The 24,759-nt window shown below is 40.7% G+C and overlaps 1 protein-coding gene across 4 annotated transcripts in view; it reads right to left on the bottom strand.

The window, feature by feature from the left end:
- The window catches only part of RPS6KA3 (ribosomal protein S6 kinase A3), a 142,915-nt gene that overhangs the window by 18,380 nt on the left and 99,776 nt on the right, over nt 1-24,759 (bottom strand). For 3 of the 4 annotated variants that reach the window (XM_019524135.1, XM_019524137.1, XM_019524136.1), the window contains 9 exons: nt 19,535-19,572; nt 19,034-19,176; nt 15,624-15,694; nt 11,237-11,325; nt 10,907-10,971; nt 10,707-10,809; nt 8,683-8,807; nt 5,905-6,030; nt 2,471-2,560 (listed from right to left, as the gene is read on the bottom strand). In XM_019524135.1, coding sequence (XP_019379680.1) covers nt 2,471-2,560; nt 5,905-6,030; nt 8,683-8,807; nt 10,707-10,809; nt 10,907-10,971; nt 11,237-11,325; nt 15,624-15,694; nt 19,034-19,176; nt 19,535-19,572 — 850 coding nt within the window. The remainder of the gene's footprint in view (nt 1-2,470; nt 2,561-5,904; nt 6,031-8,682; nt 8,808-10,706; nt 10,810-10,906; nt 10,972-11,236; nt 11,326-15,623; nt 15,695-19,033; nt 19,177-19,534; nt 19,573-24,759) is intronic. The other variant, XM_019524138.1, reaches the window with a different exon arrangement.

Raw genomic sequence — 24,759 nt, forward strand, 5'->3', positions numbered from 1 at the left:
CCTGTGCCTGCTCCAGACAACCCCACGTGGGCTGAGAGTGACTGCAGCAGGGAGTGCTGGCCACAGGGCGGGCAAGGGGCCATTTTTCCCTGTGCTCAGCACCAACTTCTTACCTGCTGGTGAGCAAGAGGCTGGGGCTGTGCACTGCCCCCCGCCTGTACTGCAGGGCTGGAGGGCACTGGGTGTGAGTTGGCAGGGAGCCAGCAGGAGCACAGGACCTGCACCGGTGTCCTAGAGCCAGTGCTGGCAAGGCCCAGGGCAGGGTGGCAGAAATGGAGGGTCCTAGTTGGCAGGGGCTCTATGGAGCTGGGCCAGCTCCCCCCCTCTCCCTGCTGGTGCAGCCCAGCCTGACTCCACAGATCCCTGCCAGCCTGTACCCTGCTTTGGGCCCCACCGGTGCTGGCCCTGGGACCAATGTCTTGGGACCAAAGACATTGGGACATTGGTCCCAAGATGGTGACCAAGGGGCGGGGCTACCCACGTGGCCCTCAACAGCCTGCCAAAACTGGGTAAGCAGCCCCTCCACCCAAAATAATTTCCCGCCTCCAGTATAGATCCTACACTGGGGACACCTGATGACATATAATATAAATCCTACACTGGGGATGAAGTTCACTCAGAACTTGTAGTGCCAGGGAGTTCAAGATGCATTCAGATATCTGTGTAGTTCAGACTTTGTGGAAATGGTTACCTGTTGTACTCAAGAACTGAGGCCTCCAGCAACATTAAATAAGTCAGTGGTACCTAACCGTTTTTAAACTCCCTCCTCACCCCCCTCAGTCCAGCCAGTGCAGCAACAGCTCTGCTGGGGGGCCTGATCTGGCTGGGCAAGTCTCTGAAACTAGCTGGTGAGGAAGTGATGACAGTGCTAACCGCTATCACTCCCCTGCTGCCAAATTTTGATTCGTGGGGAGACCTGCAGGCCACATGTCATGGCTCAAAGGGCTGAATTTGGCCAGTGGACTGTTGAGTTGAGCACCCCTGAAATAAAATAAACCATGTTTGATCTCTTTGGGGGCAGAAAGACTACTTTTGAGATGAGAAATTAATTATTCCAATGGTGTTCAGGTATATCTGATCTTCCTTTCCAAGTCTATCAGCTTACCAGAACTTAGCATTTGTGCTAAGGTATCTCTAGTCCTACATCTTTCATAATTTTTTTTTCTTCTTATGCAGTCTACTGTTGTGCAGTGATGATCTGATATTCAGAAGTCTACAGCCTGATTAATTCCTGTACAAACACTTTAAGAAGATGCAGAGAAGTGATGATTAGTGAGGTCAAGGGATACTATTCCTCCTCAGCTGAATTATTTTCGGGTACTGTCCAGGAGAAATATTTTGGGAAATGTACTGGTCTGATAAATACTGAATTAACAGTGATGTGATTATTAACATTAAGTCACTTCTTACCAGATGCTTTCTACAGAAAGCCATGTATCAACTGCATCATCTGCACAGGCCATGCCTTTATCTTTCCTCCATAACTTTGAAACAGATGCATTCTTCTGACCATGTTGTTTAAATACTGTAGCTCCTCCCTCTCAAAAGGCTTCCAGTACTGGTACACAGTAATGTTTACTTTGGTCAAACCACAGTAGATGTGTTTTACTGATCCAGGAGGCTGTGAGAGCATACCTATTCCAAATGCCATCTGTGGCATTATGCGTAAGAGATGGTGGTTAATCATGCCTTTGCTAGGGTGGAGCATGGGATAACAACAACTTGTACAGAAGTTGCAATTAGTGTTGGGATCCATGTTAATTCATCTTTTCCCCACTTTTAAAAAGTTTCTAACTCTAAAATTTTTCTTACATCTTTCTCTCTTTTGAAAAGCACACTGTAGCACTTCTTTTAATTTTCTTTGCATTAAGATTGTTATTAATAAACAATGTTACAGTGAATGCCTCCACGTTGCCTTTCAAGTAAAGTGCCTTAAAAGTGAAAGTTATTCTTAACATAATTGAGTATTTCAGTTTTGTATTGGTAGGAATCTCCATAAATCGCACCAAAAGTACCCCTGCAGGAGCTTCTTTAGTATTTTCATTTTGCCACTTGTCTCCCTCCCCCTCCACCAACCGGTGGATGGACCCCGTAGGCTGGGCTGGGCTGCTTGCTGCTGTCTTAATATACCACATTTTTTTGCTTTTCCACCAACAGCAGAAAATGCCTCAGCTGATGGGGCCCCTCCACCAGTCAGGGGAAAGGGGGTGGTGGAAGGGGGAGGGAGAAGAGGGAAGCAGCAAACTGAAAACATTAGAAGGAGATGCTGCAGGGTGCATATCCGGTGTGATTTATGGAGATCCCTACCTATTGGATATTGGTATTATGACATTTGAAATTGTATACTTTATTATATACACAAGATGATTAAAGATTCATCTGAAACAAATATTTTCCCCTGTGCTAGAGACCCAAAAGTGAAAATGCTATTATGATGCTTTCAAAAGACGCATTTTCTGTGCCTACTTACATCTTTTAGGGTAATAATATTTGGATGCTGTCCATAGCGGAGTAGGATTTCAATTTCTTCTGTTGGATCTCTTTTACTTTTGTCAATAATCTAAAAGACCAAAACAGATTAAAAAAAATAAATACTTTATTAACAGTAAAGAATATAGCATATGTTCTTTTGTAAAAATATACAATACAAACTTATAACAGAATTCTCTATTTAGTATAAAGGTGACAGAAGTTTTGGTTACAATACAGCCTTTTTCCCAAAATCCTAGATGGCAGGGTAGAAAAAGATCTTTTGTTAAACAAAAAAGGGGAAAAAAAATCTCTCAGGTAGACAAGATGATGGTTGATAATGATAATGCTTGTTAGGTCATGAAAATTAACACAAGGTTAGTGGTAAGTAAGATTTCAACTATCCCTGATTTAATAGAGCCTAAGCTCCCTGACTTTGCATGTAATACTCAATCTTGGTTTAAACACTATGCAACTGGTTTTTGTTATACTGGTCTCCAACCACACCCTCCCCATCAACAGGAACCAAAGTGAATCAATGAAGACAGCAAGGAAACTAAAAAAGGAAAAATTCTGCGATTCAGAGTTGGTTCAGTTAAGCTTTCTAAGCCCCTGAAAGACATTCATTTAGATGTGCCATGGGATATGATCCCCAATCCCAACAAAATTACACTCCTGACATGGCACCTGCATATGGCAGGTGGCACAATTTTGGGATTGGGGATCAGATCCTAAGTGCGCCCTATTTTACAAAGCAGAAGGAGCCCAGGCTTATCATCATGACTGCAGTTAAAATTATATAATAATCATGATTATAACCTGGGGTTCCCCCTCCAGCAGCAAGTTGAAAGTCAAGTGCCCATGGGTCTGGGGTTGGGATGAGTATCAGCTTATTATTTGCCTAGCAGGGACTGCACTTGAGCCAGTTCCAGATGCCAGCGCAGTCCTCAGTCTGAGCCAACATTCAGCTGATTGTCAGCCTGGCCAGACGTTCAATTTCAGATGCCATATAAGCCAGCCATAAAATTGTTCCACATTATAACATGAAACCAACTTTATGGCTGGTTTGTCATTTTACGTCACCTTAAAGTGAATGCACGAATAGCACTCATTATTTATGCTGCAATTAACATTTAACATGTTATGAAAGATGTGAAGTCAGGCCCTGGTATTATCTCATAAAACCATATCTTTTCTGACCAAAGCCATTTCCCTCTTCCTATGAAGACAGGCTATTCACATCTGATATAACAAAAATAGTTAATGAATTCCCTTCTGATATCTGCAACTGAAGCCAACAAGCTGCTTTCTCGGTGTTGCAGTGTTTTCTTTCTTCCTCCCCTATGAGTTGTATGGTTTCCCCCTAATGCCTAATCCATCTTTTTATCTACCTTTTCCCCTTCAGAAGTGATGAAGCCCCTGCTGCATCCTTTTACAACTCTAAATACTCAAGCATCTGCCTCAATATGTCACTGATGCTCAGAATTCCAACAAGTAGTGACACCAAGAGAAAACAAAGGGGAGCAAGTGGAACACAGCAGGAGACTAGAGAAGGAATTCCAGAAATGAAAATATTGATCTGTCCCATTGATTCAGGGCTCAAGAAACTACCTGGGACTCTACCCCGGAAGTCACCATCTGTATTTAAGGGAAAACTGTTGGCAAGTAGACCAATACCACCATTGAAAAAGGAGGATTTCCAGTGAAACCTCTGGTTTCAGGATAAGCAAATGTAGAGCTAATCTGAACAGTTTTAGCTACAGAGATGAACTGTAAATTAGGACTGTGTAAGCTCCAGTCGCTGATTCAGTTTGGTGGAGACTGGGCCCGATTTGGCATCTGACTCTCTGAATCCAATCAGGAGACCCTTTAATCTCTCCGAATCAAATCAGAACTCTGAATCAATTCAGGGAGATTCAATGATTCGGACATAGACACAACTTTAAATGTTTTTTCTACATACCTCAAGGCTTGTGAACACTGAGATGGGTAGGGCAGATGGAGCATCCCATGGGAGTGCAGGGGGCGGTGCCCAGTTTGGTCCACTTCTGGGTCCTCTAGGGAGTGCATGGGGGACCCCCCTCTGCCCTCTGGCTCAGTGACTGGTGCCTCCTGGGTCTGGTGGGGCAACCAGGGTCCCCCTGAGCACTCTGCAGCGGACCCGGAAGTTCGGGTTTACCGCCGAGCACACAGGCCCTCCCCCCTCTCTCTCCCCACCCCGCACTCCTGTGGGATGCTCCATCCACGTCACCATCTCAGCATTCATGAGTCACGCCTGGTACCTTGAGGTATGTAGAAGAAACATTTAAAAAGCTGTGTCTATGGCCAAATTGCTGATTCTCTGAATCGGCATCCAATCTTCAGATTCGGATTCGGCCAAATCAAATCAGGACAGTGATCCGAATCAACAAATTGAATCACTGTCCCCGATCTGGGCCGAATCTGAATCCAATACAGCCCATTTCACACACCCCAACTGTAAATACTACTTAAATAATAATAATAAAAAAGTAAATTCCTTCAAATAACAGTTTAAAAATGCCTACCAAACTGTGTCCCTGTTTCACCAAGAGGCAAGATTTTCACATTAGTACAGGTACATTTTTATTTTTATCCTTTATTCTCCATCATTTAAAAAAAAAAAATCCAGTGAACTGATAAAAGCAATCTTTAAGGCTTTTTAACATACTAATGACATTTACATAGTAATGGTTTAAACGAGTAAGAGTGAAGAAAGGAATCTAGACTCTAGAAAAATATAAAATTAGAAGTACTGTTTGTGTAGTAGCAGAAACATTATTCTAACTGATCATTTTATATCTACCTACCTATCTCCGTTTTGGAACTAACAAACTTACCTAATATATGTACACTATTTAAAAATAGTGTTCTGTAATGCAGACTCTTTGGGATACAATTCCTCCTGAAGCATGCATACATCTTCCAAGTTAACCACATACTTCAAGGGGAGAGGACTGATCCCTTCTTTAAGTTGTTTAAAACAGTGGTTTTCAAGCTTCCATAAGAAATGGAACCTTTTAATATCACTGCTGCCATGGTATCCTTACCTGTATCCTCAAAACTGATGTGGAGCCAGGTGACCTGGCCCAGCAATGTTAGCACACTGCCTCCTGGCCTGCTCTGCCATTACCCACAATCTCTTTACAGAACCCCTGACAACATACCATGAAACCCCAGGGTTGCACAGAACACTGTTTGAAAACCTCTGGCTTAACAGATAATAAAAATATAAACATTCCAGTCAGAGAATAACTGGCATCTGCACCTATAATTATTTTTCTATTTCATTTAAGAAAGCACTACAACAACATGATTTTTTATTTAGGTTGGATGCAATGTAAGATACTGACCTACAACTTAGTAAATTCTGAAAATAAAATTGTTAGCAATTGCACGTTTTCACAAGATGGTTACCTTAACTGCGTATTCCATGTTTGTAGCTTTATGTATACATCTCTTGCAGACAGAATAGGAGCCAACCCCAATGTCTTCTTTTACTTCATATCCATCAGTAAACTGAATGCTGTTCCTGTGCAACTGCTACCAAAATAATATTATCAATTGATGAATACTCTCACACACACAAAACTTTCCTTTACATATAGCAGTGGTTTTCAACCTTTTTAGACTAAAGGCACCTCCCAGAAAATACCAGCTCAATGAAGCAATTCTTGTTGTAATCTTTCCAAGTTCTGTGCAATAGGTCAAAATACTTATGATAAGATGAATTCCTATTTCAAATCTCTGGGTTTCTCTTTTGAGCCATCTGTAAGTGTCTTCACATGAAACAGTGCAAATATTGTTGCATATTGCAGCACCCCTAAAATGATCTTGTGGCACCCCAGTGTGTCACAGCACCCTGGCCGAGAATCACTGACACAGGAGAACAAGTTTTCCATTTCCTATTGATTAACAGGTCTTGTTTCATCTAGAAGTTTCAAAAGCTCATTACCTTTTATAATACATTTCAAACAAAACCAGTATTTATCATTTTTCTTGGACGCTGTTTGACAGTACTACTACATTTATGCTTACTGCTCTCTATTAATATAAAGGAAAACATGTGAAACAAAGATTAGAAAAAAATCTTTTAATGATAAAAATACCACTGTTTCTAGTCTCATCTGAAAAAATGTGGACATAAAATAAGTTCAGTTTCTTTGCAAGTGAAGTGCTTACTGTGGGAAATTCAGAAACAATGGATACAACTGGTATCACTCAGAACTACAAGCATGAGTAGGAATGGGAATAACAAGGTCCTTGCAGTCTGGGATAAAGAGCTGGAAGAGAGACTGATGTGTCAGCCTGTTTTGCACTGGAAAAGAAATGGTGTTTTGATGCAAGGAAACAGTTAGTGGGGGGTTGTACTAAGGATGCATATCATTAGCAGGAAGCCATCTGGGTATTCTGCAGACATGAAAAGAGGAAACAGGAGTGAGGAAGTGGCTGACAGTGCAGAGGAAAGGGAGCAGAAAAGTTCTGCAAAATTTTTAAAGGAGGAGGAATGTATACAAAGAAATTCACTGGCAAATCTGGGCAGGGAAGACACAGTACTGCAAACTGCAGAAACTGGGAGATATTCAGGACTAATAGGCAAAATGTAGAACATTCTAATATACAACTAAATATTCCTTTAGAAAATTGACTATTCAAATTTAATCTGATAATTCAACCAACTCAACACCTTAAGTAGGTAGTTTGTTCAAATAAACCTACGTATACTAAATATATTAATAAAAAAGATTTAGCTAGGCAGAGAACAAAAGAGCTGTTCATATTTTGTTCAAATCACCTTTCAAGTGTCATACATTTTCAGATGCTTGCAAGGTGTCATTGCAGTCAAAATACAAACAAAATCAGTGACAGACTATCATTTTGGTACTTTCTATGCCATGGAGAAGAGGCTTTTCAACTGTTAGAGAGAGGCTTTCCTTCACACATGGAAAATATGGTAGCAGAGGTATGTGACAGAGATGAAATTTTTACTTGGACCTTCCACTTCTACAGTTCCCTGAACCTCATTGTTTAGCATTTTTCCATACACTCTCCAGTCATGAAGTGCCTTCTTACATCAACATTTATATATTTATATTACCCCCACTCCCCTCCCCAGCAACTTGATGTCATCCTTTCCCATGTCACAGAAGACTGTACTTAACCAGTGCTTTATTGTCCACATATAGTAGTAATAACAACACAGCATATTAAAAAAAACAAGATATTTGGCTAATGGAATTTGTGAACTCACAACTATGAGAGTTTTAATTCTATTCAGAAACCAAAAGTTCCCATGTACAGTGATACCAGGTCAGTTGCTGACCACAGAAGACTTCAAGTAGTACTACCACCTATTAGTACAGCTCCTTAATGTGTGGGTTAAAAAGAAGTATGTGCACAAAACATCTTTGTACACAATTTACCAGTTTAACATACTGCAGTCTAAGTCATCCTTATGTTTGCATTTTGCAGCCATATTTCAGATGTTTTTGCTGAATGGTATTAGAACAATATACCTTACAGAACAGAAAAAATGATCCAAGTGCCACTTGGTTTTACACGCTCTTCATTTTCTTCTTTATAAATGTTTTAAGGGTGGTTAAAGTTACTAGTTCTTGTGCAGTAGCACTGGCGCACAGTTTTTTAGTAACGCTTACTACACAGTAGCCTAATACTACTGCACAGCAGCATATTAGCATGGTTTCTGCCTGGCAAGCTACTGCTCAGTGTTATTAGGCAACTGCGCATTAAGCATCTTGTGTACGTGTGCCCAGTATGTCTCAGATAGCAAAACAACCAACCATCTTCAACAGTTAAAACCTACATCTACAGGTAAAAAGCAATAGGTGCAGGTTTGTGAAAGGTTTTGGTTCTTGACTGAAGTTCTCATGACACTTCCTGAAAACCCTACCACCTGTCATGGTCTAGTCTGTGTTGGTTTTTTTTCTTTAAGAGATCCGGATTTTATTGGCCTGGATTCAAAGGTGTGATGTGTGATCTATTTTGAACACTGATGACTATCATGCTTATCTAAACGCACTCCGCTATTAATATCAGACAATTCTTGTCAGGTGTTTCAGGAACTTGATTATGAAAAGGAAGACTAAAAAAATCCTATTTTATGCAGAGAACAAGTTATTTAAAAGGACTGATCTTCCATCCTTATGTTGTTCACTCTTAAGCAAAACCATTCACCTGAACAATTGAATGCACTCCCACGGTCTGCATTCCCTGGCTTTCATCATCTGATGCAATAGCTACAAAACTGAAACCCCGAAAAAGCTGATGTGCATTAGCACTAGGTGGAATACCAGGTGAATCTGAAACACAAAGATGTCATCAAGAAAACTCATTCAAAAACTTATTCAATACAAAAGCAACAAACTAACAAATAATTAGGATGTCTAGGATGAAAAATTATGGGTTTTATACTAATTTCCAATATTGGAAGAGATTTTTTCTTCCTCCATAAACTAGTATGGAAAGTGAGATCCAGATAGTGTTTTGTACCTGAAATATACAAACTTCAGAGTGACAAGGTGCTGTTAATATCACCCTGCAAGCTACATCAATCCCTTTAAAAGCACTGCTTATTACTAGAACATAATTTATGCCTTCTTAAATGGGCTGTAGTATTCCCATTTTTCTAGAAAATACATGTTATGCTCCAGGATGTGCATTTTCACAGGTAAACATGCATGTTTGCATAATAATTTAGGCTCTAATTAACAAGAACGCATATTCATAACAGTCTACCCCTCTCCCTGTATAAAAAAACCCAGAAGCTGACCAAACTGCAAAACGTTTTGCATATTATGCTTGGCAGACATAGCCATGAATTAAAGAGGACACTACAAAACTGCAAGTACAGTTGAAGTTTTCCACTAGAACCCTGACTTCTAAACTAAAATTATAATCTGCATATGTGTGGTAAACAATGCTTCCCCCAAGTAGTCTCACTGGGCTAGTCCCCATGAGCACACACATGCAGTCGGCAATGCCATAAATGCGTGCACATGCACGTGATCTCTGTGCTGCTAGTTTGCAGTGGGGTGGGTATTTTTTGACACAAGGAGATCCCAGTGCAAAAAAAGAACTGCCACAACCCCCCCACCCCCAGCCAAAAAACGTGGCACAGCATATGGTGTCAGAAAGGAAGCCTGGCTGGCCAGAGCCATGCTCTGGTTGCCAGCCAGGCTCTGAATGCCCAGATCGCTGCTGGAGCCCCAGGCAGTCTGTACATGGTTAAGTACGGACAATCAAAAAGCCCACAAGCTAAATTAGTTCAATTTTTGCACGTTAGTCTAAGCTGAGTAGACTGAACCAACAAGCAAGTGAACAGACACTCACTTTTGATTCCAGAGATATAGCCATGTACCTGCAGCAGCCCAGACCAGAAGTGGGGGAAGGCACAGCTAGAGCCTCCCTGCTTGGCTAGAGCAGACAGCTTGGGTCAAGACTAGCCTAGATACCCTGCTAGGGGGGTTTATATGGGGGTGGGGCAAAACATCCTGGGATGTTAACTTGAGTTAACTTGAATCTGGAGGGGATCTGGGACAGAAGTTCAATAAACCAATTTAACTTAAATCAGTTAAGTCTGATACTACATCCATCCAGGTTTATCTTAAACCTGTTTCAGCCATTCTGAAAGCAGTCTACATGCACTGAACTTTTGTTGCGTTACAGATCTGAATCAGTTTCTGATCGCTTACATGGTTTGTGTAATTTCTGTCCCTGGCCCGTATGATTGCTTCTGTGGGTGAAGGTCCAGGTACTTCTAGGCCCAGACTTTACAAGCAGTTATGGTATGCCTGTTTCTACAGTCAATGGCTCACAAAGGAGTGAGTGACTTGCATTACATTCAGCAGCTTTCAATTCCCCCACCCAAGTCACCAAAAACCCATTTAGAGCTCAGTCAACAGGGAGAGCCTTTGGAGTCTGGAATGGGGCTCTAATTCATATTTCTAGAGCTGTAATAAGAGGCCTTAATCATTTTGCTACCACACCCTTTGTCCCTGTAGAATTGTCAATGACAGGGAAAAAAGACAAGACAGTTCTTCCTTCCTTTAGAATACAGCTGGGAGGAAGACTAGTCAAAAGTCTAACATACAATAAAAATGAAGGTTTTGTACACTTAGTTGCTCAGAAATTGAATGCAATAGGATGAGACTATAGGCAATTAAAAACTGAAATATTACTTCCGGAATGCTTAAAATTACCTTTTGGTGTTTTTGCTGTGAATTCAGGATCAAAATAAAATGTATCCTCTGGTCTACCAGTTGCAGGTTTAAAAGGTGGATGAATTTCTCTCCTGTACAATTTCTAAAGAGAAGGTAGGGGTTAGAGTGCCTAGAAAAAGTTTTGTAACTTGCAGTATAAGTTTCCTTAAAAGAAAAGTATTTAATGTAAAAGGACTCACATTCCAGTCTATTGTAGAGAAAAATGGATGTCTCTTAATTTCTTCGACTCCATCTGGACCTGCCCCTGTTATATAAACAAGCTGAGAATTACTCTTCACATCAACTAAACACTAATTTATATCATTTGTCTTATTTTCACTGCATTTATTTTAAAAAGTTTAAATTGTAAAAAATTGTTGAAATCATCAATTTTTTACACTGTCACGATATCAGTACACACAAATGCATTTGACAACACCGCCCCCCCCCAGAAACAAACCTAAAAGACTTATCTTGTTAAGATTAAAAAGTCACTTAGGTAGTTTAAAGCCTTCCATTAAATACTTTACCTAATCTGTTTGCAGGGTTTCTCTTGAAGAGCATTCGGAGAAGACTCTGAGCCTCAGGGCTTAAAAACTGGGGCATTCCAAGTTTGGCTCTACACAACAAAAAATATTAATAGGACATAGACATTAAGACAGTGGGGGCCAACCTTTTAGATAGGTGTGCCACAAATTAAGCCTTCCCAAGTGCTACTCAAACCTGCTTCTCCTGCTGTTCTGCTTTCTGCTCCCTGCCTGATCTGCTCCTCTTTTCTCCTAGACCTGTGCTCCCTGCACAGTCTGCTGTGCTGCCTGCCCTCTCCCTGATCAGCTGTATGCCACATACACAGGCTGCCTGTGGTACTCATGCCGCCGGCTGGCCTCCCCTGCTTTAAGGTAAGAACGAAATATGTGGTTTCCCCACTTCCACTCCCTACCTAATACTTCATCATACCTATATCAGGCAAGCTAACAACATTGAAAATTTGGCTTCAGGCACCAGAAACAGAACAAAAGTGCTGTCACAGTCATGTAGATATGCAACGTCAAAACTTGCCCAGTAGTTCAGCAGTGTAGTATTTCTAGTACATGGCTTGCAACCAAAGCTGTGGCTGAGGTGATGGGAAATGAATCCGGGATGGTGAAAAGGCTTACATCTCAGATTATCAACATTTTACAGCCTACTTTTTAATCAAACAATACCAAATAAGCAACGCTGAAATAAATAGAGAAGCAGTATTGGCAAGGAGTTTGATTTAAGAAAAGCACCACAATTTGAGATGCAGCTGAAATATCCTTGCAATACAGCTGAGGAACCACTAATCTTAATTATAGGATGCATCTTTCAGGAGCTGATTAATTTAAGTCACTAAATCTCTCATCGCCCTGTCCACTGAAGATGTTGGCAAAAACCTCTTCCTCTACTGGCTCTTAAAAAGATCAGTTGAGTGCTTGTGGGAATGCCCTACCATCAACTCCCCTGTCAATCATACATCCTTACACATGCATTTTCCACCTAGTAGCCTAATTAAGCCCTTCCTACTCCCCTTCTACTGTCACTTGATGTCAATTCTACTCATGGCTGAACAAAGTATACACAGTATAGCCTCATAAATCTGGTATGCTCGGAACTGAGCACTTGCCAGAAATTTGCAAATGCCAGATCTTTGAAACCAGTGCGATGGCTGGTTGCGAAGCTGGCCAGGTAGTGGCAGCTGGTCTCAGAGCAGCAGCCATACGCAGAGCAGTGGTGCGAGGTGGTGAATGGCAGTGGCAGCCACCATGTGCACGCTTTCCCCTCTGTGTCCGGGAGGGCAGGGGGGAGTCGTGGCTGGTCCCGGAGCATCGGGGGGGATGCTGAATTTGTTATAATTCCGGTTTTTGGTATCCAGATTTATGAGGTTATGCTGTAGTAAGAAATTAGAAACTGCTTATTGGTGGCTGCTATAGCACAACTGTGCGCCCTTATTTTAACACAACAGACTAGACAACCAGATGTTGTGTGATTATACCAGAAGATAAACACAAACAAACAAAATCCTTTGTTAAAATACAATTGTACAAAACAGCTCCTCAAAAAAATAGGATGCAACTCAGATGTCAGCAAGAAAGGTTGACTGGTTTGGAAAGTTTTAGATCTATGGCTAAAGCATAAACCTACATGAACTTCCAGTAATGTGATTCAGCAGACAAAAGGAGCAAATCTAGAAGTGATACTTCCTGCTCCATTAAAAGTATTCCTGCAATACACCTTATTGCAGTAATTAGGACTATCATGGTTTGTTCTCTTTTCTGATGCAGGATTTTGGAAATCCTGAACTGGCCACTTCATGTAGCAGAAAGCCTGAGAGACTACTATGGCCTAAAAGCCTGTGTTACATAGCTACATGAATGACAGCAATTTAGTTTATTTCTGAGGGGTAGACAAATCCTGTTCAAAAGCATCTCTCTTCTGGAGAGTAAGATAGATGCATAAAAAATTCCTCTCACTGCTACAACTTATGACTTATCAAGATGACAAAGCACCTCTATTTTAGGTGGGAAGTAGAAAATAAACCAAAACCTTTCTTTATCCTGCTTTTACAAACTGAGGGCATTTATACACATACATCTGTCTGCTTCGACACACTGGATCTCCAGTGCATCGGAGCAGTCTTGATTAATTGGGTCTGCCCTTCATGTAAGCTGATGTGCCCGGTGCTGTAGTATACCTGTGTATAAACAGCAAAATGTGCGTCAGTGCTGAGAAAGTGGCAGTGGTGCAGTGCTGTTCTTTTGAACTGAAACACCTTTGATGTGTTTTAGTTCAAAAGTGCACTGCCACCATTTTCTCAGCGCTGACATGCATTTTGCCATCTATACAAATGCATGCACCGCATGAACTGGAGCACTGGGAACTTTTAAAAGCTGTTAAAAATGCCCAGTGCTGCAGCGCAACCATGTGCGCAAATGCCCTAAGAGTCCATGCAAATAAAAGAGTATTAGTAGGAACAGGGCATTTTGGGGAATGAAAAAGTGAAGTGAAGCAATACAACTCCAATAATGCCCAGTGAAAAATGTGTGTTGAACACCTCAAGCTCTGTAACAGTATAAGGTTCTAAGAGTACTGTGCAGATGAAAATATAAGAATTTACTAATACAAAGAAAAGACAGATGCTGTTATCTAACAATCTGTGAGGTGAACCAAAGTGCAATTTTGGCAGGATTTTGTGTTTTGCTGAGGTTCTACAGTTTTCTATTCACAAAAATAATTGTGTATTCTATTCACAAAAATATAATAATTTATTTATACTTCATTTACAACTAATAAAAAGCTACTATTGACAATTACTTGCAAAACTTATATAATGCAGTTCTTGGTTTTATATCAAACCTTTTATACAGCTATTCCAATAAAATACAATTATACATTTGAAATTAAAATGTAGATGGTGGGAAAGAGGGATACATAGAGGAGGAGAGAAATGTGCTCAAATGAGATTTGGGGGGAAAAAAAGAGAGTCAGTTAATTAGAGAAACAAACAAGACCATTTCATATGGTAAGAGCACAGAGAAAGTGTTTGTAACTAACGGTGTTGGGGATTGAGAGGTATTCCATGCAAATAAGTACAGAAAAGCAAGTAAAAGATATGCGGCTTGCAAGCCGAAGGCAGACAAATCCATAGGTCTTAAAAACGAAGAGGAAGTTCAAACTAGCTTCCTGAAATGAATAGGGAAGCAGCAGAGTGGTCTAAGCCTGGTCACATAAGTTGTGCTTCTTGTATTTATGAATTAGGCAGCAAGTCTACACTTGATTGACAGTTAAAACTGAGAAGCAATAACAACTAGATTGTTATTCAATGTGGAGTTGAGACTGTGGCATAACTTGATACAAATAACCATATTCACAGATATAAAAGATGAGGGAGGAAAAGGGAAGTTCAAGGCCAAAGTTATATAGAATGAAAGCAAGTAGGAGAGCTGAATCAGCCAGAGGAAGAAAATAGGTAAAAGTGCATTTATTGATGCTCCTCTTGTCTAAGGCACTCATTTAAAGGACTCTAAAAGAGAAGCCATAATAAAACAGGCTGTCTGCGGACAATTAAAGCCATCTATAGTTACAGCTTGGTTCAACTTAAGTGATTTAAAATTGTACAAACAGATAGCATGACAAAAGAGGTGAAAGACAATGCAAAGGATCAACGAGATATAAATGATCCCATAGAGAAGACAGATGTTAGTCGAAGTGAAATCATGGTTTGACGTGTAGGAATGGAATCATGAGGAAACCAGACACCTGCATACAGTCAGTTCAGGAAGAAGGATTTCCCCCATCTCCTAGTGACAATTAATTTGAGGAGAATGAGAAGGAAAAAGGGAGCCGTCATCAGAAGAAATAAAACCACTGACTATGTAGAGGAGCACAATTTCCACGCTATAACAAAAGCAAAACTCATACTGAAAATAGTTGAGGGTGAACAAGGTGACTCTCAAAGTTAAAGACAGCTCACAAGGGCCTAGGGAACAAACTAAGGAGGATGCAGAGTTTAACAAGTAGGGAAAAATGCCAGGAGATAGCAACTCAGTTTCTTAGAAAACTGAGTCACCGAAATGTACAGGGAGCAAAAAACAGTTTTGAGAAGTCCAATGTAAGAACTAGGGGGACAAAACTGGTGAGATCACAGGGCTGGAGAATATAGTTACACAAATACAAGACATACCAGATTAGAAGGATGAAACTATTCTTTGCTCAACACAGGGAAGGAATAGAAGAAAGGGCAAATTAGATAGGTGGGAAAGAATTAATAGCATGGAGTAGGGAGTGAGGATTTACCAGTACCTTTGGAAATGAGGGAAGAGTAGAAATTAGATATTGCAGCCCGGAGGGCATCCCTGTAGAATACCTGATGAGATATATAAATAAGAGTGTACTCACTTGAGAATCATAGTCATGGTTTCTTTTCTGTCTTTCCCTTGGAAAGGTAGAGTACCAGTGAGCATTTCAAACTGTATAGAGTAAAACTTTCATCAATTACATTAAAAGACCTGGACAAAACCTAATTATTGACAAAGCTACTTAGCAGCCTAGCTTTTTAAAGGTCATGCACGTCAACAATTAAGCTTCTGCAAAGCAATTTCTTGTAGCACAGATTTTAATTAACATGAACATCTGGTAGCCTACTGTCTGTTCTTAAGGCCAAAAGAGTTTCCTTTATTACTCTGCATTTAGAACCTTTTGATTTTTTTAAAGAGTTCACCTTCCACATAATAATTTTCTATATGCCATTTCTATGTAAATACAATGATTCTGAAAGTTTGAGCAAAACCATCTTAGTTCACAAGACAAAGTTATTGCTCAGTTTTTTTCAAAATCTATATGTTTAAATGATGGCAAAAGTGAGATTTTTCATGTAAATTTGTTGTTATAAATATATTTAAGTAAAGATATGCATGATTTAAAAGTGGTTAATATATACGGCTTGTAGGAATGTAACCAACACTAAGGGCTCACATAAAAAGCTGCACTGTGCATGCATGCAATGCAATATTGCACCAGTTACCTTTACTGTTCTACTCTGAAACTGACCTTGTAAAAATGGCACCTTAGTAGAAAATGTGTGTTTCACATATTCCAACATAGTATAGAGATATCCAAGTTGCTTTTGAAAAAGATAGCTTTTATATATCTGGAGCCATCTAGATACAGTAGTACATAGCTCTGCCCAGGCTAATTTACCCTTCCTTTGACTTCAGAAGCACCAAGAAATTTACTGTGAAATGTTTTAATAAAATCTCATGGTTGTACATTAAAAGTCAGGAGATAATAAATGTTAAATGTGAACAGCTATGTTAATATGGATATACTGTATATGTATAGTTCTAAAAAAGAGTGTATACATGAACCAAGTGAACAGTAACGATGACTATATATTCAACCACAATAGTCAAATAAAATGTGCAAGCACAATTGCCCTCAGTTTGTACAACCCATGCCTAATACACAGCTTTTTATAAAGATTATAGTACAAAACAAAAAGTATGAGATGCTGCCATTTCATATGGTTGCTGAAGCTTGTTTTTTTCTTCACTTTTTTGAAAACAATATATTTAACTAATCATTCATTTAAAATCCCCCCTCCCATTTAATATAATGCTAACACAGATGAACTTAAATTTTCCTCACTTTGATATATTTCACTACACATTTCAAAAAAGCTGTGGTGAAGACAGCTCTAATCTAAGACTACACTTTAAACGTATGCATCTTAATGGTACAGTATGAAGCTAAAAATAGACACTGGATTTCTCCAGGGACAAAGCCTTTTATTCTGGGATCCAACAGATGTACAAGCCTATTGTCCCACTTCAGTTATCCTTGAATTATCTGAAATACCACTTTTTCTCCTCAGGACAATCAGAGCTGATTCTAGTTTACTGCCATTTCAGATAGCAGTGTAAAACACTCTCCTGTGCCTGCCTGTTTTAGATGCATGCCAAAGCCAGGTACAAAGAGAGCCAGGATAAACACAACAACTTTTATCCTGTGATATATTATTCAAACTGAACTACATTTGTGACAGTAAGAAGAGAAAGTAAACTGTGTGATGCAACAAATTCTCTTGTTATTTATTTTCAGTCTGCACCACTTGAAAAATCAGTAAACCTTTTGCTGATTAGTATTATGATACTGTATAAAATGTCTGTATCCTTTAACCCACATGACTAAAAAACTACATAGAACTATGAACAGCAACTACTTCGTATATTTTTGGCCTGTTTTAAAAAAATACTAATAGCAATAGTTGGCTATTTTTAACATTCCTAAATTCAACCCCAGAGCCAAGTACAGTATTAAGTGAAATTTAGCCATGTTTTTGTTTCTTAATGGCTTCTATTTCTAACAACTCAATTTACAAACAAAATTTTTTTTATTCTTGTAATTACCAGTTCTTGAAACATCCTGTAATCTTGAAACTAAGTTTTGTTTCTATTCCATTATGGATACTAAAGAGTCTGTAATCATATTTTAAGTAATTCTTTGACAATGTGCAAACCAGCAAACTGTTTAATGTCACTTACGCTTACAATGACAAATGTGACAAATATGTATTCTTTCAGTAGGACATACAAATGAGCATCTAAAAGAATGATAATACCAGCATTAGTCTGTGATCAGGTGCCATTTATACGCAATCATTTTTCAGACCGCAACAGCAGGTTGAACAATTTAAAAGGTGTCTGGGCATATTTTCAGACATACTGAGTGCCCTTACCAGATCACAAGGCACATACAGAGACTATACTGTTAAAATTACACAGGTTTTGCAGAAGCATTAAAACAGATCTTTCATTTTAGAAAGAGTTCTCAGTGTTAAAAAACTACACACGAATCTAAAATATAATTTATTTAGCATTGCTAAAAATGCCAAATCAGTCATTTTAAAAATATATATTTGTTGTAAATATTAAAAGTCACACAGCACAATAAAAGCTGCTTTTTGAAGAAATGACCCATTAATGGTTTGAGAAACAACTGAAAGTGTAAACAGTTAAGTGAAATTTTAAATGATCTTGCTATATGAAAACAAAATAGCTGTCATCTGTTCCTCTACCGGTCTGAAACTGCGGCAGAGAAAACATTCAGAAAAGTTTAGTAGTTACATTTTTTAAGACTGAATTAAACTTCAGAATATTAATCTAAATGAATTTTATTTTCTGTTTAAAAATAAGTTTTTCTAAATGTTAATTTTTTTCTTACAGTCTCACTTAACTTTCATAACCCCCCACCAACATATGAATAATATTCTAATCAAGCAAAGAAAGAAAGAAAGGTGGAATAGTATCAGTGATGATCTGGTCCATGCTTCTGGTCCCAGCTGTGCAGTATTGCTAATTACCAATACCTTCATGTGACTGGTTTAGCCCAATGTTTCTCAAACTGAAATATGCATGCTCCTTGGGGTGTGCAAGGAACTTCTAGAAGGCACATGAGGGAAGAATAGGAAAGCAGAAGGGAAAAGAGAAATATAAATGGACAAAACTGAAGGGAAAAAATGACAGATAGCTACAATTTTTCTTAGATTTCTGGAGAGTTTAGTGTGGTTGTAGAGACAATATACCTTTTTTTTAAAAACTATTCAGAACCAGGAATCATTGGTATATAATGCAGTGTAACAAACTTAAGAGGGGCACACAGCCCCAAAAAGTTTGAGAACCAGTGGTTTAGCCAGTCATAACCCACTCCCTTACAGCCCATTTTAATCCCAGTTTATTACTATTTGATTTTATTTTAACCACGCTTTCCTTAAAGCAGCATAATATTACTACTGTTTACCAGAAACCTACCATTAAAACACCAAAAGACCACCAGTCGGCACTCTGTGTATGGCCTCGTCGATTAACTACTTCTGGGGCCATATATTCTACTGTCCCACAGAAGGAGTAGGCTTTCTTTTCATGATCAATGGACTCTTTGCTTAAGCCAAAATCTGGAAAATATCATAATATAAAAAGTATGTCTGATACTTTAAAAAGGCAACTTTTGTATTTTCCGAGACTTAAGAATATAAAACAAACTGCAACTTTCTTCACATTGTGAAGGATCCATATAAATTTCCTTTATTTTTTATTTTAATATTTACATATTCATATATTATTTAAATATCATCATCTCAGATATTCCAAGTTAAATAATACCATCTGCTTTCCTGGTTTTTAATTACTTGCAACAGAAAATAAAGTATGGGTTTTATTCTTCATTTTAAAAAGCCAAATCCAGTCAGTTGCTCTGAATTAAGAACTCTTGATAAGATGGAGCTTAAAATAAAGGAATTTATCCTTACTCACCTGTCAATTTGATGTGTCCTTCTTCATCAAGCAGTATGCTAAAAAAAGAGGAAACGCTGTTTTGAAAACTCTTATAACCTTGGTTTTTTTTTTTTTCCCCAATATACTGGTCAAATGAACCTAAAATAAGCATACAGCTCTGAAGAGTAATATCAGCTGTTGAAGAGATACATAAATGAAAACATGGAAAAAATTGTTAGCGGAAAACTTAGGATTTAATTTTTTAAAATACTGGTCTTAAAACATGAATTAACATGAATTTGGTTTATGATTCTTTTATGCTTGTGCTTAGGCAAGACAGTGTGCAGAATCAGAACTAAGGGAACTCATTTCTCCAACTTTTTATACAAAATCATACCTACATAAAAAAACAAAATAAAAAACAGACAGGGTAAAGGCAAGAGATTAACAAAATACATATTGCTGTTCAGATTCCCCTTCTTCCCCACAAATCCATTTCCATTCAAATTCCTTACTAAGAAAGAATCTGGAATCTATTTCTTAAGAATTACATGCAACTGGAAGACGCATTTAACTAACAATAGATTTCTGAACGTTGAATTTTCTATCTTTTGTCCACCTGCAGTATGCTATATATCCACAGTATTAAAGTAACGGTTGCATTTTTAGTGTTTCTCAAATTGAGCAGATAAGGTTATACGAAAACAGACCAAAACAATTCTCTGCATACACACTAGGGCTGTGTGAAATTTTGACAGGCGTTTCATTTCAAAGCTGTTTCGACGTGTTTCAAGCTCGAAACAGCAAAATTGAAACGAAACAAAAGGCTTAAAAATGAAACAAGCACACTTGAAACATTTAGAAAGCTTCAAAACATTTCAAATTTCGAAGCTGGGCTTGCTTGCAGCTAAACAGAAACTAAGGAGAGGGAGGGGAAAAGGGGGGAGGGGGAAAGATTGTTCTGATATTGACATCTAGCTCCCAGTTTGATTCCCTGCCTCTCTGACTGCTTTCCCCAGCTCTTCCTGGGGGGCACCGGCCCCCGATCTGCGTGCAGGGTTTCAGCAGGCTACCTCTGAAACCCGCGCGCAGATCCAGGGGCCTGCGCCCCCTGGGAAGAGCAGGGGGAATGTTCAGGTCCTTGAACATTCCCCCAGTTCCTGGCTGGATTCTCCAGCTCCCCAGTCTTTCCCCCAGCTCTTCCTGGGGAGTGAGGGCCCCCAGATGATGCGGGATGACAGCAGGCTGCCGCTGCCAGCTGGGGATGGCAGCGGTTTTGGGTTATTTCCCCAGCCGTTAACAGCAGCCGGCTGAAACACCGCACGCCGTTCTGGAGGCCTGTGGCCCCCCAGGACGGCTGCAGGGCTGTGCCAAACTCCTGCTGGGGGCTGCAGGCCCCTGGATCTGCACGCAGGATGACAGCAGGCTGCTGATGCTGGCTGAGACTGGCACTGGGCGCAGCCCCTGCTGAGCGCCAAGACAACTGGTGCTGGCATTGGCCGCAGCCTGTTGTCACACTGCAGACAAATCTGGGGCCCGCGCCCCCTGGGAGGGCTGTGCCAGTCTCCTTCCTGGAGGCGTGGGCCCCTGGATCTGCATGTGGGATGACAGCATGCTGCCACTGACGGCTTGGGCCAGTGCCAGCACCCGAATCTGTTCGGTGCAGCCCATGCTGAGAAGAACCCAGGGCTGGAGCTGGCCCCAGCCTGCTGTCATCCCACATGCAGGTCTGGGGGCCTGCACCCCCGGGAAGAGTCTGGCACATCCCCATAGCCCTCCCAGCGAACATGAGCCCCCAGATCTACATGCAGGATGACAGCAGGCTGCTGCTGCTGGCTGGGGCCAGCGGCAGCACCAGTCTTCCCAGTGTTTGGCATGGGCTGCGCTGAGCGCTGGTTCCAGCCAGCAGCATGCGGTCATCCCATGTGCAGATCTGGGAGCCTGTGCCCCCTGGAGTCTGGCATAGCTCCACAGCCCTCCCAAGGGGCATGGGCCCCCAGACCTGTGTGCAGGATGACAGCAGGCTGCCGCTGCCAGCTGGGGCCAGTGCCTGCACTGGGTTCTTCCCAGTGCTCGGCACTGGCTGCTCTGGGCAGACTTTGGTGCTAGTGCTGGCCCCAGCTGGCAGTGGCAGCCTGCTGTCATCACACACAGATGCAGGGGGCACCCCCCCCGGCAGAGTTCAGCATAGCCCTGCAGCCCTCTTGGGGGGTGTGGGCCCCAGATCTGTGCACTGGATGACAGCAAGGTGCCACTGCCAGCAAGTGATACGTGTTTTGCTTTGAACAGTTTGAGGTGCAGTTTCCCAGAAACCCCTGCACCTATCTCCTTGAAACTTGGCAGACCTCATGCCATCAGAAGGGGCTACCATCCCGGCAGTTTTCATTCGAACCAGGCAAGAAAGGACAAAGATATAGGCATTTTTATGATTCTCCATTATAGCCTATGGGCGAAACATCGAAATAGCGAAGCAGCTTCAATGAAACAGAATAGTGCTTTAAAACAGCAAAATAAAACACTGTCCCTTCAAAATGGTGAAATGGAAGTCAAAATGAAATGGTGCTATTTTGCACAGCCCTAGTACACATATATTAAATATGTTATTTACCTAGTTATCTACCTTTGGGTTCAACAGGAGCAGTAACAATTTCATGTGTTATGGTCCAGTCCCTTTAAATTCTAAACTTAAACTGCCATCCGACTGCCATCACCTTGCAGGCTTTCGTTGGACTTGAACCTGCCATAATGTATGGAGTGGCTCTCCTGAAACATTCAGGATCCTGAACAACCTCTGAATTCAGGATCAGTCTCTTCAGCTGACATCAAGAGTCCACACTGCTTTTGAAAGCATAACTCATCAAATTGGAATGAGGACCTCATCCAAACTTTCTAAATAATTTTGACCTTTGCTAGTCAGCTCCAAGTCAGATGCACCAAAGCTTAACATCAACAGTAGGTATCTGTGAAGAATTTATGCAGATAGTTGATGTAGGATTTTTAGGAAAAACATGCTGAATACGCAGGGGTCCCTCTCCTATTCTGGTTATTAATAAATAGAACCTATTTTTTATATAAACAAACAGAAAAAAGATCCTTAATATTTTTGTTCTTTTACTTGGCAAACAGGTTTTCCTCACTCCTTTATTTCTAATGGCTCATAAATTAATGCAGTTTAAAACTCATTTGCTTTCTTGGTTGCTCACCAGTCTTGTGGAGTTCAGCACAGCTTCAAAAATATGGTTTAAATATGCAACTGTGCTGCTTGTGGAAGTGGCTGCTTGTGATGCTCCAACTGTATATAAAAACATCACACATCATCTAAAAATGTTTATTTTGCAAAAAATCTCTTTCAGAGTGAGCTTGGTGTATTTTTTAATTACCCAGAAAAAGTTCATCTTCCTGAACTCTTCATAATTTGATAAGTTTTCAACCAAATCATACTTGCATAGGCATGAAAAGTCACTGGGAAATACCAGAATTGAATAATTCATGTGCCGTATGATATTTGCTGCACCAGCACTGATTGGGATAGTTGCAAACAGAAAGACCGCAAGGTTTGTGATGGAAGTATAAGCTTTCATTTAAAGAAAAAAAAAAAAGGAAAAAGAAAAAAATAACTCCATGTGAATGAAACAAATTAAACATCTTAAGTGTGGAAGAAAAATGCTAAAAAAAAGGAAGAATCTCAAGTACATTCTACAAGTAAGACTGTCCTAAAGCACAATGCCTTTCAACAATGAATAGTTTAAAGAAGAAACTGAAAAAAACTGTACTGAAAAGTTGGCTCTTGCAGACTATCCTGTTTTAATGGAATAAAAACATTTTTGGCTTAGAGAAAATATCTTCAAGTATACCAGTTAAGTCTATGATATAAATTGAATCTCTGGGGCAGTTCTCTCTTAAAAAAGAAAAGAGAATTCCTTCCTGTTTTGAAAGGAAAGTCAAAGACAGACCTACTAAAAGAAACATCAGGAACAGCGTATGTATTCAGTTGTACAAAGCACAGGAAGAATATGTATGGGCAGTCAGGCTTCCAATGTGTAGTCCTTCTAAGTCAGCAATAGCTATTTTTATTAGGAGTTGTCCCCCCCACCCCGAATCTCCAATCAAAGTGTTGATTTGGAGATTTGGCCATAGACTATAATGGGGAAATCACTAAACTAATTTTGTCATTTTTTTTGCAGATTTGGATGAAAACTGCAGGGATAGTACCCCCTTCTGAGGGCATGAAGCCTGTCAAGTTTCAAGGAGATAGGTGCAGGGGGTTCTGTGAAAGTGCTCCTCAATGTTCTGAAAGCAAGTTTAAAAAAGCATATAGGTGCAGAGCGAGGAGGCTAGCACTGACTCTGTCTGTAAGTGGAGCTTGAGGAACCTCAGGAGGTTCACCTTCAGGGACACCAGCTGCCCCACCAAACCAGGATCCAAGGAGATGTGGTGGGGTGTCAGAACATCCCAGGCAATGCTGAACACCCTCTTGCTTGGAACATTGGTTGGAGAACAGGACAGGTATTCCTGGGCGACAGTGGCCAGATCCTGCCATACCTGGCTGCGGGTTGCCCAATAGGCCAAGGGGTCACAGTGCAGCAGCTTCATGTCCTTGGTAGGGCAGCTAGATAGGTAGCCAATGAGACCTCCATGCTAACTGCCTGATGGTGGGCTCTGGTGCCTCTGGACCCCAATATTGCAGCCATACCCTTGGCCAACATTGGCAGTGGCTGTGGTGGAGGAGATTGGCTCGCGGTTGGAGTGCTGGCATGGGAAAGCAGATCCTCCGCTGAGGTGCTCAGTGGCCTTGAGGAATGGCTTGAGGACCACCAAGATCTGGGAGATTGTATCCCACTCCATTTTGTTAAGGGGGACAACGATACCAATTTCCCTGACCAAGGCCATCTCATGGATGGCCTTCTGTTGCTTGACCAGCCTTTTCAGTATCAGCTATGTGGAGTTCCACCTAGTCTCCACATCCTGCATGATTTTGTGCTGCAGGATTCTCAGCTCTGCCCATTTGTCCTGCAGCACCTTGCCCTCCTTGATAGTCCGGTGGAAGTAGCTCAGCACCTTCCTGCACTCGTGACATGTAGGGGGTGTACATGCACACCATGAGATTAGCCGTGCATCCCCTGGAAGCACCAGTTGCGAAACCAGAAGTGCTGATGGAAGTGCACTTCCAGTTTTGCTGGTGGTGGTTCCAGGCTCAGCAATTGGCCGCTGGGTGGGGGAAACCCCCAATCGATGATCTAGTGCCCCCCCCCCCCCCCCCCCCC

The sequence above is a fragment of the Gavialis gangeticus genome, unplaced genomic scaffold (genome assembly GCF_001723915.1).
Source record: "Gavialis gangeticus isolate Ggan-Ray unplaced genomic scaffold, GavGan_comp1, whole genome shotgun sequence".
NCBI classification, from domain to species: Eukaryota; Metazoa; Chordata; order Crocodylia; family Gavialidae; genus Gavialis; species Gavialis gangeticus.